The sequence below is a fragment of the Hippocampus zosterae genome, chromosome 5 (assembly GCF_025434085.1).
Source record: "Hippocampus zosterae strain Florida chromosome 5, ASM2543408v3, whole genome shotgun sequence".
In the NCBI taxonomy this organism is placed as follows: Eukaryota; Metazoa; Chordata; class Actinopteri; order Syngnathiformes; family Syngnathidae; genus Hippocampus; species Hippocampus zosterae.
This window is the reverse complement of record NC_067455.1, coordinates 22,063,529-22,078,559: the sequence shown is the minus strand read 5'-3', so window position 1 is coordinate 22,078,559 and position 15,031 is coordinate 22,063,529. Positions and strand designations below refer to the sequence as shown.

Sequence of the window (15,031 nt, the reverse complement as noted above, 5' to 3'; positions counted from 1 at the left end):
AGGCGCTCTCTTTTTCAAATTGCATTGTCATAGAGGATAAATAAGGTTACTAAATAATGTAAACACCTTCCACGAATTCATGTATTTCTACACCACTGCGCACGACACGCGTGTGTTAATGGTAAACACAAATTGTGTTTTTCTTTGTTTGTATTCTTGGGTCTGCATTTGATGATTACAACACACACGTTCCACATTTTTTTACACAGTTATTTTTGCAACCTTACAGCAGAATAGAAATTTCATCTTCATCATCTCAAAGTGAACCATCTGAATAGGGACACCAAAACCACAGCTCAACGTGTTTAAAATGTGATATTAAAACAAACAAAATCAGAGGTCCTAATAGTAACACAATGCTTAGAGACAAGTAAAAGAGATCAAACCAACCTCATAAAAATTCTACTCACACAGGGGGTATGGGTTGGAGGAGTGGGGGGGTTTCCTGAGACAGGAAGATCTGAAATAGCTCATAGCTCAATCATGCCTAAAAAAATGTTTCAGCTATTTTTGATCAGCACTCTGAGCAGGGAGGATTAGGAACAGGCACCGCTAATGCCAACACCTCTTTACAGTTTTGTGCCTTTACAGCAAACGCATCCAGCTATTATCACTCGTGATGGTTTGAAAAGTTTTGTGAGATGGACGCTCATATGCATAATAGAGTAAATGCTGTCACATTTCAACATCAGGGTTGTGGGTGCCTGCCCTCGTAAAGACAGATTAACCACCCTTTGTTTTACAGTACAGTTTATGTGCTTTGTTGGTTAATGACGTGATAAAAACGATGTGACAAAAATGACCTTTCCCTCACTGCCATATCAATAAAAGGCAAAGAGTTTCAATAAAGGTGCTTTATTTCATTTCTTTACGTATTGTTTTACTGTAAAGATTCCAGGAACAGTGATTTTTTTGGTTTGTTCGTTTTTTTTGTGCACTATGTACAACAAACACATCCAACAGAGGGTCTTGGTAGTTTTAATATTCTGCCACATGATGGCATTTGTTCCTACTCCAGAGTAACTGAAGAGCTTAGGAGTACATCAAAGCCCATTTCATGACAGACGTTTTTACACATTGGTGACGAGACTGTCGTGCAATGGGCAACATAACATTAAGTCAGCATCTCAAGAAAAGAAAAGTGTCTGTTAGCACGGTCATAAATGTAGGAAAAATGTATTATAACCCAGACACTGTGTAGATGACAATAGCTTCCAATTTATGGGCATAATTTGCCAAAGTCCCTTTTCTGTTATGAGTTTGGTATGAATTCACTAAACTCAAGCCTCTGGTACAAGGCAAAGAGAGATTGTGAACAATCTTCACTACACTGTCAGTAAAATAGAACCCCTTAGTAGATTATGGTTGGGTTTTTTTTTTTCACTTAAGGCAGTGTTTCTCAAATAGTGGGGCGTGAGGCTCCGTCAAGGGGGGCGCGTTTGACCTCGGGGAACATGCTTTTTAATTTTTTTAATCCTAAAATAACATGCAGTTGCACCTCCACTACGTTAGGGGCCAGTGGCGCTCTCATTGGCAGAGTTTGCGCAGGGAGCATTCTCAGAGAGGAAATATGACGAGGCGTATGGAGCGCTTGGTTTCAATGTGACTGCGGTGGTAGATGAGGAAAGATCTAAAATTTGGTAGTGGACAGCATGAAGCCAAATAAATTAAGGCGTCACTTAAAGATATTACACCCCAATCACGCTGATAAACTGCTTGGGTTTTTTTTTCAGCGAAAACGTGCCGAATATTGCCAACAATCATGCCGCTTTGTGACTGCTACTTTAGTAAACTAAAATACAGGTCCCGGCTACACATTGAGCAGGAGCCGAGAGTTGCTGCGTCCTGCTTCAAACCTCGCTTCGAAAAGCTGTGCATTGCAAAACGTGCTCATTGTAGCCATTAATCCAGACATCATCTTTGATTAAAAAAAAAAGCACAAATTATTTCATGTTTTTGTTTTTGTTTTTGTTTTGCTGGTTAAAGTTTTTTTTTAATATTGTGCTCCTGAGATAAGGTTGGTGATTAGTTGGAATGCATTATTAGTTATTGATTTAATGTAATTTTATTTTACAGTATTGTATGGTTTGACAAGGTCAGTCAATAAATATATATAGTTAAATTAAGGATTTAATGTTATTTTTCAATTTCAGACACATTTAATCTTTTCTGTTCCAGTTACTAAAGCTATTCTTTCTTGTAAATTGGTCCATAAAGTGGGTCCATATTTGTTTCTTTTTTTATTCTCTTATACGTTAATAAGAATACAGTGTTAAGCAAAGGTGTACTTATAACAATTTTATAGACAAATGATACTATTTTTAATCGTGGGGAGATGTTTTCCTCTTCCTTGGGGGGGGGGGCATGACAGAAAATAATTGAGAACCACTGACTTAAGGTAACCCATCCAACCATCTATCAGGGGCCTATTAGTGGGTAACTTCAGAATTTGCAAAGCCAGAAAGATAGACACTTAAAAGTATCGTGTCAAGAGTTCAGTTAAAACGCACACACATACACGTAACAAGCTGAGGCTAATAAGCTACGATAACCAGAAAGATATATGTTTTCTTCCATTTTATGAAAGTAGCAATTGCATGTTGTTTTTTTTTTGATGAGTCGGGACTAACCTGTAAACTTTCCTGAGTTAGCCGTGCCCATCTCAGATGCCTGGTCTCTGAATGTGGAGGCTGGTGGTGAATCTCCATACCCTGGGGTAAAGGGTCGGTTTGGGGAGCCTGGTTCTGGATCACTGGTGGAGCTCCACTGGTCTTTACTTCCATTTTTTTCCTTGTCGCCCATCGGTGTCCTGCCCGCATCCTTTCTGTGGACTCGCTGGTGAACAATCACCTGGTGACGACTGCGGAACACCTTCCCACATTCAAAGCACTTAATGGACTTAGCGGGACCTTGAGACTGGGATGGCCGGCTCCGTTCCTGTCGAGATGATGGTCGGTACTCGGAATCACTGAGGTTCTCTGGCGTCTGGTCTCCAGATGAAGCTTGGTTTCCCAAACCAGAGGTGCTGCGGCGACCTGTGCTGCGTTTTTCTTGAATTTGAAGGGCGTAACCATTGTTCTCTTTCTCATCAACTACAACGGCAGTAGCATTGTCTTCCTCTCCAATACTTCCTCCATCACTGGAAACCTTGTTGTTCTCTATTGGTTCTACAACTTTTCCTTTGGTTGCTAAATGCCATGCTTGGTAGCTGCAAACTGGATCAAGCTCTGGGATTCTCTGACCCAGTAGCTTAGCACTTCCTTTTTCCTCATCGGCTTTTGCTGCAACAGGCTGAAGGCCTAAATAGTCAAGTAAACGTCTTTTTGCGGCTGGTATATCATCATTATCATCAGTGTGTTGTGACTGGTACTGAGGTTTCTTTCCATAACTGAGACTGTGGACTTTATCATGAGCCCTCAGGCTCTGTTTGCTATGAAACAGGTTCCCGCATTTAGAGCACATTTGGTAGACGGACGCAACAGAGCCAACAATTTCAGGGCCCTGTGCTACATCATTAATAGTGGCAGGATGCTCAACAGAATCAGATTTTGCACGAGACCGTGATCTGGTGTTGTGTGTTTTCATGTGTGATTTCAGAAACCAAGCTTCGCGGAAACGTCTTCCACATATTTGACAGCAGTGGTCCAAGATCCCAGCATGTTTCTTCATGTGTGACTTCAAGAACCAGGCTTGGGTGAACACCTGACCGCAGGTTTCACAGGAAAAGGTCTCATCACACTGTGATTCAGCCGCTTCGGCCACAGCTTCTTCCTTAAGACACATCTGCTCGCCCGTGTCGACAGTGATGTGGACCTTCTCAATGTGACTGAGGAGCTGGTCCTCCCGCTGGGCCTCATAGCCACAAAGTCGGCAGCAGTAAGGCAGCTGATCACTTACAGGTTTCTCTCGTTTCAGCCCCCTCACAGCCACTTTCCTGCGACTTTCTTCGGCACCGTCGCGATTGATCATCTGATTACAAGCTGAACTGCTCTTGGTTGGACTTGTGCCTCCATCCAGCCCCTCTGAAACACTCATCTCCTCTTCCTCTGCGCCCCCCACTTCGTCCTCATTGGAGTGGTGGCTAGAAAGCGTGCCCAGTTTGTGGCTGCGTATATGAACTTTGAGGTTGCCCTTCTGAGAGGCCCTGTGGTCACAGTAGGGGCATTTATAAGGCCGTGCACCAGTATGGCGTCTCATATGCTGAGACAAAGAGCTCAAGAAAGGGAAGCTGCGGCCGCAAACACTGCAGTCATAAGACCCTGGTATTTTGTCATCCTCACCCTCAATATCATGTTTGGAATTGACCTTGGTGGCTGTCAACTTTTCCCTCTGATTCCTCACCTGAGTGTCCATCACCCGCACACTGGGATTCATCATGAGATTTGATGTACCCTGTTTGTTTGGCCTCTTTGAGGCAAAAAAAAAAAGGATAAATTTGACGCTATCTGCTGTTGCACATCTAGAGATGTAAGGTGGGCCTTTGTTACTTAATTAAAATGTTATCTGCCTGCAGTCATCCACAGACAAAGCTGCTATCACAACAATTCATTTAACACGGTCCGGTTCCAGGAAACAATGACATCTTGCCACCTTCATCGATGACTGTCAGTAATTTTGGTCAGTCTGAGTTAATCTGCGAAATCAGTACCACAACATAAGGAAAACATGTGCGTGCCTTAAAATGTCAACATGATCGAAAAGATATCTTCCAATGTTGTATCTGCTGTTCAAATGTATCTGAATAAAAATGGACTTTTCAGGGTTCTTAATTCTTCATCTCTCCATGTACCGTTTCAAAACGTCTTGATATGATTATTATACCACACTTCCTTTCTTCAGTCATTTCACTGGCATCTGTCCTCCATCTTCATAATTTGCACAGATCGGCAAACATCTACATCATCGACCTGAGAATGGAGAAGAAAGTGGTGTATGGGGAGGAGATTGAAAAGAGATAAAGAGAAAATGTTAATAAAACAAAATTGTTTCCAGACATATTCACAAAATAGTGTACATCTGATCATTTTCTCTAACACTTGTCATTGCAGAGACACAGTTAACTGTTCATTGTTATCCTATGTAAGCTGATTTAGGGCTAGAGGTGGACACACATTAGAGCAGTGGTGTCTAACATGCGGCTTGCGGGCCGAAACCGGAAGGAGGTTCGATTAAAAGTGAAAAAAAATGCATAAAAGACAGAATGAATATTTTAAATAACATGTTATTTGTGGATTATCTGCTAGGGGGCAGACTGTTTTGATCACAGTAGAAGACAACATTGTTTTATTCGGGGAAGAAAACAGCAGTCTCAGTCTGTCACAGAGATAGACCCAACGCAGCAAATGATATGAAAGCGCCTATCAATGCTTCTTGAGACCAAAACAAAGGAAAGAGATGACATTTTGGTGATTCATAGCACAGTATTGTATAATGTTAATGGTTCGGCCCACTTGACATCTACCGAGTCCGTATGTGGCCCACAATGTGAAATGAGTTTGACACCCCTGCCCAAGGGTGTTTACTTGTCGTGAGTCAATTAAGTAAACTAACTAGCCAGTCATAAACTAAATAAGAGCCAATGTCTGTGACAGTCACAATTAATAAAAAAACTCAGAGGAAATTTGTTCCAAGATTGTTTCTAATAATCCAGTGAGAATAAAATGAAAAATTCATCCAACACTTCATTAGCATTGTAAAACATGAGCTCAAAATCAATCATTTTTCTACTGCTTATCCCTTTCAACATACCCAAGCTGACTTTGGGCAAGAGGCAGAAAGACACCTTAGAGTGGTTGCCAGTCAATTTCAGGGCACATCCTATACTGACAAAGAACCAATTCATACCCATACCTCACCACCTATTAGAACACCCCTGTCCAATATATTGATCCCGATCGACCGGTTGCCAGCGGACTGGTCCCAGGTCGATCGTAAGAGATGTAGGGGGAAATTGAAAAAAAAAAAAGATGTGTGTCTGCAATGCATGTTGTTAATATTATTTATGCTATATTGCATACCAATAAAATGATACTGTATATTATTTATCTCTCTCTCTCTCTCTCTCTCTCTCTCTCTCTCTCTCTCTCTCTCTCTCTCTCTCTCTCTCTCTATATATATATATATATATATATATATATATATATATGTATACTGTATATCTTTTTTTTCTTGTGCACACTGCACCCTAATCATCAGATTCACTTTCACAAGTATTTAAAAAAAAAAAAAAAACAGGTCACCTTAATTTACGATACCTCATGACCCCAATCACTTGATGTTGTTAGCGCTCAGCAGTCTGTAATTCAGCTTGTGATCAGATCTGTTATTCATTCATTCATTCATTCATCTTCCGTACCGCTTGATCCTCACTAGGGTCGCGGGGGGTGCTGGAGCCTATCCCAGCCGTCTCCGGGCAGTAGGCAGGGGACACCCTGAATCGGTTGCCAGCCAATCGCAGGGCACACATAGACGAACAACCATCCATGCTCACACTCACACCTAGGGACAATTTAGAGTGTTCAATCAGCCTGCCACGCATGTTTTTGGAATGTGGGAGGAAACCGGAGCACCCGGAGAAAACCCACGCAGGCCCGGGGAGAACATGCAAACTCCACACAGGGAGGCCGGAGCTGGAATCGAACCCGGTACCTCTGCACTGTGAAGCCGACGTGCTAACCACTGGACTACCGGGCCGCCCAGATCTGTTATATCTTTTATTATTATTATTAATATTATTCTCAACCAAAATTGCTTTTATGTACAATTCACCAATGGCCCTGGCAAAGAATGTGAAGCGGCTGAAGAAGCATATTAAAATGGTAAACATACGTACAATCGTTTCTGCACTTAACACACTGCGAAAGTGTGTCCCATGCCTCCACGTCAAGTTTCTACTAAGGAAGGCAGTGACTTCCTTTTCACAAACTCACAAACTACTGTATATAGTCGATGTTATTCTTCTGTTTCGTTCATGTCAGAGGCCATTATGGCTGTTGCTCATCATGGCATGTGTGTAATCTTTGGTTAAAAAAGGTTGGGCACCCCTGTATTAGAGATTTAAATTTACCTAACATGAATGTTTTTGGAATGTGAGAGGAAGCGGGAATATGCAAACTCCACAAACCCAGAAGCTCTTGACCGTGAGGATGACCTGCTGACCACATCCACACATGCTTAATGCTCAATTTCTGCTATAGTCTCGTACCTGATGTCAGTAATTGTACAGCTTTGTGACCACTGAGTGCAGTAAAAGTGTAGCAGTGTAAATGTAATTGTATTTATGCACAACATCCATTTGCATGATTGTGCAATGATTTGTGCAGGGTTTGGGGGCTCAGAAGCATACCAGCTGAGTTGACACTTTACACAATCATGGTGGGGGAAGCGGGCGGGGGAAGGGGGTCGGGGGGTGCCGTGTTCACATCAGCAAGATCAGCAGTACCACGATATTCCCTCCCCATAATGGCCTCACAAACCCGCCTCGGCTCACATGACAAGGTTCTTAAATACACAAAAAGATGTGGCTCTTCAGACAATTTGCCTTCAATTCTCAAACTGGAGCTGAATGCTGTCGCAGTGAGTGTCAAAATGAAAAGGGGAAAATAGGAGGATTGTATTTTGATTTTGAGGACAAATTTGATACCAAATACTGTATATTTACTTTAGGCATGGACACTCAGTGGAATAGTTTCATCCATCCATCCATTTTCCGAACCGCTTGATCCTCACTAGGGTCGCGAGGGGTGCTGGAGCCTATCCCAGCCATCTTCGGCCAGTAGGCGGGGGGACCCTGAATCAGTTGCCAGCCAATCGCAGGGCACACAGAGACGAACAACCATCCACGCCCACACTCACAACCTAGGGACAATTTAGAGCGTCCAATCAGCCTGCCATACATGTTTTTGGAATGTGGGAGGAAACCGGAGCACCTGGAGAAAACCCAGGCAGGCCCGGGCAGAACATGCAAAATCCACACAGGGAGGCCGGAGCTGGAATCAAACACGGTACCACTGCACTGTGAAGCCGACGTGCTAACCACTGGACTACCGGGACGTCCGGAATAGTTTCTTTTTCATAATTATTGTTCTTGGGTTTTTTTTTTTAAGTAACGAGCAATCTACTTGACTTTATGTTCATAATATTTGCAATAATGTCAACCTTAAAATAGCTCGATAAACTATGTTGCTCTAATACCCCTATCTAAAAAAATATATACTCCACTTTTGAACAATATTTCACCAACTGTATTGCATCACCTTTGTAACAATTCAGAAACTTTTATAATGATAAAAATAGAGATTCTACAACCTCAAATGATGGACAATAAGAAACTAGAGCGGGACAATTGTTAAAGCTCATTGTCGAGCTATTGCTAGGCTCTAATTAGAGGATAACTGAACTTTCCCACAAGAGGATTTCAGCGCACGAACAATTGTACATAGTTATAACTTAGCTTGCACTCCAAATTAATACCCTGCACCAAAGCCACATATTTATGTAGGCTCTTTATTCTATTGAAATCATGGAAGCCTCAATGGCTTACACGGCTTCCTGCTCAAGTCCTCAAGATTTCAGACAGCGTAAGTAACTAGCGGTTTCTTAGCATCCTTTATTAGAAATTGAAGATGATTTCGGGATGGCGTTTATAATGATGTCGGCAGCGATTTGAAGTGATGGCGATAAAAACTGGGATAAAGGCAAAACAAAGGTCAGGAGGACGAGTCAAGCCAGCAGCCATGCCGCCACGTCCTGCGAGGCTTAACTTCAAAGTAAAAACGACTAAGCTAGATTGCATTAAATGCAGTGATGTCCATGTATTATTTGATACGCTTTTATTTGGAAGTTAGCCTCCATGGCGCGTGAGGTTACTTTTTTCACTGTCATGTCTTTCTTTTTAACGGTGCACACCAAATAAATCTTTGCCCATGGCAGAAAAAAATCCTCATATATTTTTGGGGAGTTACCTACATTACTCAAGGACTCATTTCACCCCTAGTTGCCAAAATAAACTCATGCATGCAACAAAAGTGATCCACAGAAGTTCCACTCCTCTTCCGCTAGAAATGACTACCGCTATTCTTTGCTAGTGCGAATAAGCAATGTGGATTGTACAAGCTGCCTACACGAGAACGTGCACGTTTATTTATTTAGTTTTTTGTCGGTCACAGGATCGAGCCCTGCAAGCTTATTTGTGAAGCATGGTAGAGGTCTTGTCATGGCTTTGGCTTGTTTGGCAGATTCTGGAATGGAAGCCTGCAAAACCATTTTGTCTGGCAATTTACAGAAAAAAAAATATCAAAAGTAATTGGAAGAATGCAACAAGACAATCGCCCACAAAACACACTGCCAACACAACGAAGTACTTCATCAGGGGAAAAGGTTTAAGGTCTATGACTGGTCAAGTCGCTCACTGGACCTTAACCTAATAGAGCACAGGTATCAAACTCAAGGCCCGGGGCCAGATCTGGCCCAACACATCATTTTATGTGGCCCGCGAAAGCAAATCAAGCAGGCCAAATTGGTGCTTGCTAAAATCTGTAACAAAATTTCAAATTGTCAGATGTAATAAATAACTATGTTGTGATATTGCAAGCATTTTCTTGTCATGTTATTACAGTAACTTGAACAGCAGTTGAACAAACTACCATCCTTGACTTTAGATTTTTTTTTAAATGTATCTCTTAATTGTGTACTGTATATGCAATAATATGTGGGGGTGATGAAACATTTATACAGTTTCACAGTCATTATGGCCATCCTAGGGAAACTGTGACTACCATGTGGCCTGAGACAAAAATAAGTTTGACACTCCTGCAATAGAGCATGCAGTTCACTTCCTGAAGAGGAGAGTGATGGGGTAAAGCCCCAGAAACAAACAAGAACTGAAATAGGATCCAATCAAGGCCTGGAAAAGCATTTAGAATGAGGACTGCAACAGTTTGGTGAAGTCTGTGGCAGGAGCAAAACAGAGGGGCTGTTAAATTTGCCCACACGCCTTTTGGAAGCCTCTGTGCACACTGTGGGGCTTTAACAGGGCTCCATACAGGCAGCATTGCAATCTTAACTATTTGTACAGAGGGTTGTTCACAAACCCATACACACAGTACATTGAGAACATCCAGTGAGGGCTTTGCAAAGAAAAAAAAAATCTTGCCAGCCTCCGCACAGTTGCTCATCAAGTAGAGACACTAGCTGCTCAGAGTGGGACAAAGAAAGTGGTACTGTGCCTAAAATGTAGTGACACATGCATAGTGTGTATTCTCATTCCAATCAATAATTCATTATGCACAAAGTGCTCCTCATCCTCGGCCCCATCCCTGCTCTAAACTACCAGACAAGGGGATCTGCTGTAGCTTGGTTATTAAGAAGAGGGGCAAAGCTCAGCTGGATGGATGCACACAGCACATACACAAATGCACACGGACGCACACTTACAGGTCATTCAAAACATACACACAGAGGCTGACCAGGTCAGCTCTGGAATGAAGCTAAAAGAGTTTGTAGAGGGGAAAAAATTGACTCAGTTAAACAACACTTCGGAAAAGTTTTGTCTGAAAGCCAAATCTATCTTGACATTAGACTGAAGGAATATTCCACCTTGAAATTGTTTAAAAAAATACTTTTAATACGATGTAACAATGAATACTGTATTTAGCCATATAAGAGACTTACATTATGTTGATTTAAGGTTGGGAGCCCGTTTGGTTTCTGCTTTTACTTCAGTTAAATTAAGGGTACCTCGATTGGACAGGGTGATATTAACTCATTCACTCCTAAAGACGTTTTTAAATGTCTTTTCAGACTTGGTCCAGAATTGGCTGGTACTGAATGAGTTAAAGAAAAGGGGCTATTTAAAAATACAAATACAAAGATAGAGTATTAATGATCAGTTTTAATTAACACATTCAGATGAATATTCACTTTACATTCATTTCATTCTAGTTTGAAATTTTGCAGAGGTGAAGCGCTACTGCATCATCCTGCAAGGGGTTTCGTCTAGTTTAGTTTCTTTAATTACCAATATGAGAGGCGCAAGCAAACATCCATCCATCCATTTTCTAATCCTCTTATCGTCACAAGGGCCGCGGGGGGATGCTGGAGCCTATCCCAGCTGTCTCCGGGCAATAAGCTGGGGACACCCTGAACTGGTTGGGAGCTAATCGCAGGGCACACATAGACAAACCAACATTTGCGCTGACAAGCACACCGAGGGACAGTTTGGAGTGCCCAATCAACCTGTCATGCAGGTTTTTTTGGAATGTGGGAGGAAATTGGAGTACCCAAAGAAAACTCACACAGGCATGGGGAGCACATGCAAACTCCACACAGAAAGGCCGGAACCGGAATCGAACCCGGCACCTCTGAAGTGTGAGACCGATGTGCTAACCAGTTGTCCACCGTGCCGCCAGAGAGGCAAACATCACCCTTTAACCCTTTCAGGCACAGAGATTACTACAATGGACAGATTTCGAACTTTTGTATTTGATTTGACCTGATTACAAAGTTATATCTAATGGAATGTCGGTGTACTTCCACTTGTTGCTTCGCAAGTATAGCAGCTGTTCAAATCGGTCCTCAGTCTCAAGTCTGAAAGCTTGCAATTTATATTTAAACAACAAAATGGTGCATCAATTGAATATGCTTGGTGTCCAAGTTGTGCCTCAAACTCTTGATTCCTTCTGATTCGCCACAATTTAGTCGGCTTCTGTCCCGGGACTGTCACAGCAGGTCATGCTCATAAGCAGGAAGAGCAGTGGGGGGTTTTGCAGCATTGTTGGGTTCCCCAATTCCCATACCATCCCCGGTTCTATCAGCAACCACCCCCCACCCCATCCCTGTGCATTAAATCCAACCAGGACAATGGACGGGGGAGCGGAAAGGGGGACAGGGGGCCGTCTTTCTGCCACTTCTCAACGCCCACCCCACCCTATTTGCGTGAGAAGGGCCATTAGATAAAGAGTCCACTGGGTCTGTGTGTATGTTTGTGCAGGAAGTGGCAGGTGTTTAGTTCAATACTGTCATTTTACATTTTGGTCCTCGCTCCATGCTTGTGGAATTACTGGACCGACCACAAGGGAAAACGATGCTTTCTCGGTCTCAAGTCATTTTGTTGATGATCCAAGTGTGATCAGCGAAGCTTTCTGTTGGCTAAATGCTCTTGACGGTCACTGTTGATCACCTGCAAGTTAAACTATGGCACTAAAATAAGTGAACCAGATTGTGCAACGTGTTAATTGTCTATTCTCATACAATGTCTGTGTCATCTAGTTCTCATAATATAGTACAGCCCTTTCAATGGCCATCTTCCACCCCCACTTGGACTGTATACTCAATGTGTGTTCTTTGACAATATCTTCGTGTGTACATGCACGTCTCTGTGTTGGGTGTACAGTGTTCCCTCCCCCTCTGTCTCAAACTCACTTGTTTTTCTCACACTACTCGTTAACCCCTGGGTGCTCCAGTTTGCAGAGCCCCCCGCCCCCACCTCCACCACCACCACCACCACCACCACCACCACCTTCTCTCTCTCTCTCTCTCTCTCTCTCTCTCTCTCTCTCTCTCTCTCTCTCTCTCTCTCTCTCTCTGTCATTCTCACAAACACAAACACACACACACACACACACACACACACACACGCACACACAAGAAAATGGCACATCTACGTCCTGCATCATCTTTAACAGTGGTCCCCAACCTTTGTGGCGTCAAGGACCAGTTGAGACAAGTACGTTCATGCTGTTTGCGCATCGGCAACCATTTTTTTCTCATTGCTTTTAAATTGCCATTTTTAAAGCACTGGTAGTAACAACATATCATATAAACATAATAATTGTTTATAAAAAAAAGTTATGATCCTACATATGGTGTACGCATCATTGCTTCTTGCACATGTGACTGATCAAAAGATGATACGATTAATTGCTGCTTTCATTCGGTGGTTGCGAGTTACAGCAACTAAACTGCTAATAATTATGTGGTTAGGTTGTGCAAACTGCTTGCATTTACATGCTTTCCACTTGATCACTTGGGTGCTTCTTGTTCAACCGATTCGACAGGTTTCTTGAACACGACATTCCAATGCTCAGCAGCTTCCTCCTCCCCATCGCTCGGAGAAACCGCCAGGGGAGGAACTTCTCTTGTCAAAATAGCTTCATCTTCATGGCTGCCCATCAGCTGCGTGTTTAGCTATACGTTTGGTCAATTTGTTACTATTACTTTCTGTTGACTGCTTCTTTTTCCATTTATTGTCAGATTCTGATTATTTACATTTGCAAACCAATGTCAGCAGGAGGGAGTAACTCAGATTGGTTTAAGTCGCGCACATTACCGCCATGTCTGATGGAGTAAATATGGTCACAGTTCGCAGGTTTGTCTACTTGCTGCCTGGTACCAAAAGGGCCATGGCCCGGTAACAGTCCGCAGACCGGCGGTTGGAGACCACTGATCTACAACACTCTTTTCTGTAAAAATATCTTGTTTAGTTAGAAGCAGGACATGTCCCCCGTCTGGCACAGAGAAAAGGAGCAAAATTGTTTTGCACGTTTGGACGACTGACTCAAGACATACAGTATATTCCAAACATTGTGTGGACGAAATAGTGGACATGTCCATTTCTGCACCTCAAGACACAGATCACCATACCATGCCTCATAGGCCTAATTACTGTCACGTCGCGTGTCCGCCAGCAGGTGGCGGGTTTTCTCACCCGCCATTTGCGCACCTGTCCGTAATTTCGGGCTGATTACCCTCCTATATTAATGAGACTCCGGCAGTTCTCCCACTGCCGGAGAATTCCTCACCGTGCCATTGATCTCCCGTGCTAACTCCTCTATTTGTAAATTACTCGTTGCCTTCTTGCCTTGCGGCCTTGACTCTTGCCATTCGCGTTAGTCACTAAATTGAATACTTAGATATTGCCTAATCAGTAGCTCCTCGCACTTTGTTTTTCAGCGAGCGTTTTCCGTTGTTTCCTTATTTCTTCTCTGGTCCTTATTTGACCAGCGTTTTGTGTTTCCGTTTTTTCCCTGTCGGGCTCTTTCTGTTTTTGTCATTAAAGACACTCTTTGCTTTGAGAAAATTCTTTCGTTGTCTGTTTTCCGGGGATCCAATCCTTTATTTTTTCGTTCTGCACGGAGCGATCATTATCGCTTCGGGCAGATCGTGACAGAATTCTCCGGCCACCATGGATCCCGCAGACATCGAAAAAAATTTTTCCGCTCTTTCCCGACAAGAGCAACAGATGAGTCAGCAGGGCCAAGCCATTAGGGAACTCCGTGGCGCGGTCTCCATGCTGGCTCATCGGTCCGATGATTTAGAACCTCGGTTGGTCCGGGTGGAAGAGCGGAGACCATCTCCCCCCGGGGTTCATTCTATTATTCCCGAAGCGCCCTCCTCATATCCCGTTATGACGAGGGAGCCATCGCTTCCACACCCCCCTCGCTACGGGGGCGAGCACGGGCAGTGTGGACACTTCCTCCACCTGTGCTCTCTCATATTCGACCTACAGCCTTCTGCCTATGCTAATGACGCCGCCAAGGTGGCTTATGTCATGAGTCTGTTAACAGGTCCGGCGGCATCGTGGGCGATTGCGACCAGTGACGCCAAGCCGAATCTCCGTACCTCGTTCCCCGACTTCGTGGCTGCGTTCCGCCGGGTGTTCCATCATCCCGTGCGAGGCAGAGAGGCAGAGGGCCGGCTACTCGCCCTCCGCCAGGGAGAGCGATCGGTAGCGGATTACTCCATCGAGTTCCGGATCCTGGCCGCCCAGAGTGGATACGATGATCGGGCGCTGTGTGGCCTGTTTCGCCGCGGGCTAAACCCTCAACTCAAGGACGAGCTGGCGACCCGCGACCACAGCACCAACCTGGAGGAATTAATCGACCTCTCCCTCCTCATGGACAATCGCCTGAGGGAGCGAAGCCGGGAGCGTGGAGGTGATCGGTCCCAGTTCCGACGAACACCCACGGAGGAACAGGTGCAGCTGGGAGGCAGGGACGCTGGTGCGAAGGAAAGAAAGCGTCGTCTCAGCGAC

General features: G+C 43.8%; 1 protein-coding gene across 5 annotated transcripts in view; it reads right to left on the bottom strand.

Moving 5' to 3' along the window:
• LOC127600246 (zinc finger protein 516-like) overlaps positions 1–15,031 on the bottom strand; it is an 82,595-nt gene that overhangs the window by 18,348 nt on the left and 49,216 nt on the right. For all 5 annotated transcript variants that reach the window (XR_007962304.1, XR_007962305.1, XM_052064649.1 and 2 more), the window contains exon 2: positions 2,631–4,907. Coding sequence is in view for 3 of the 5 variants with exons in the window: in XM_052064649.1 (XP_051920609.1) it covers positions 2,631–4,377 (1,747 nt within the window). In the remaining 2 variants the exon portion in view is untranslated. The remainder of the gene's footprint in view (positions 1–2,630; positions 4,908–15,031) is intronic.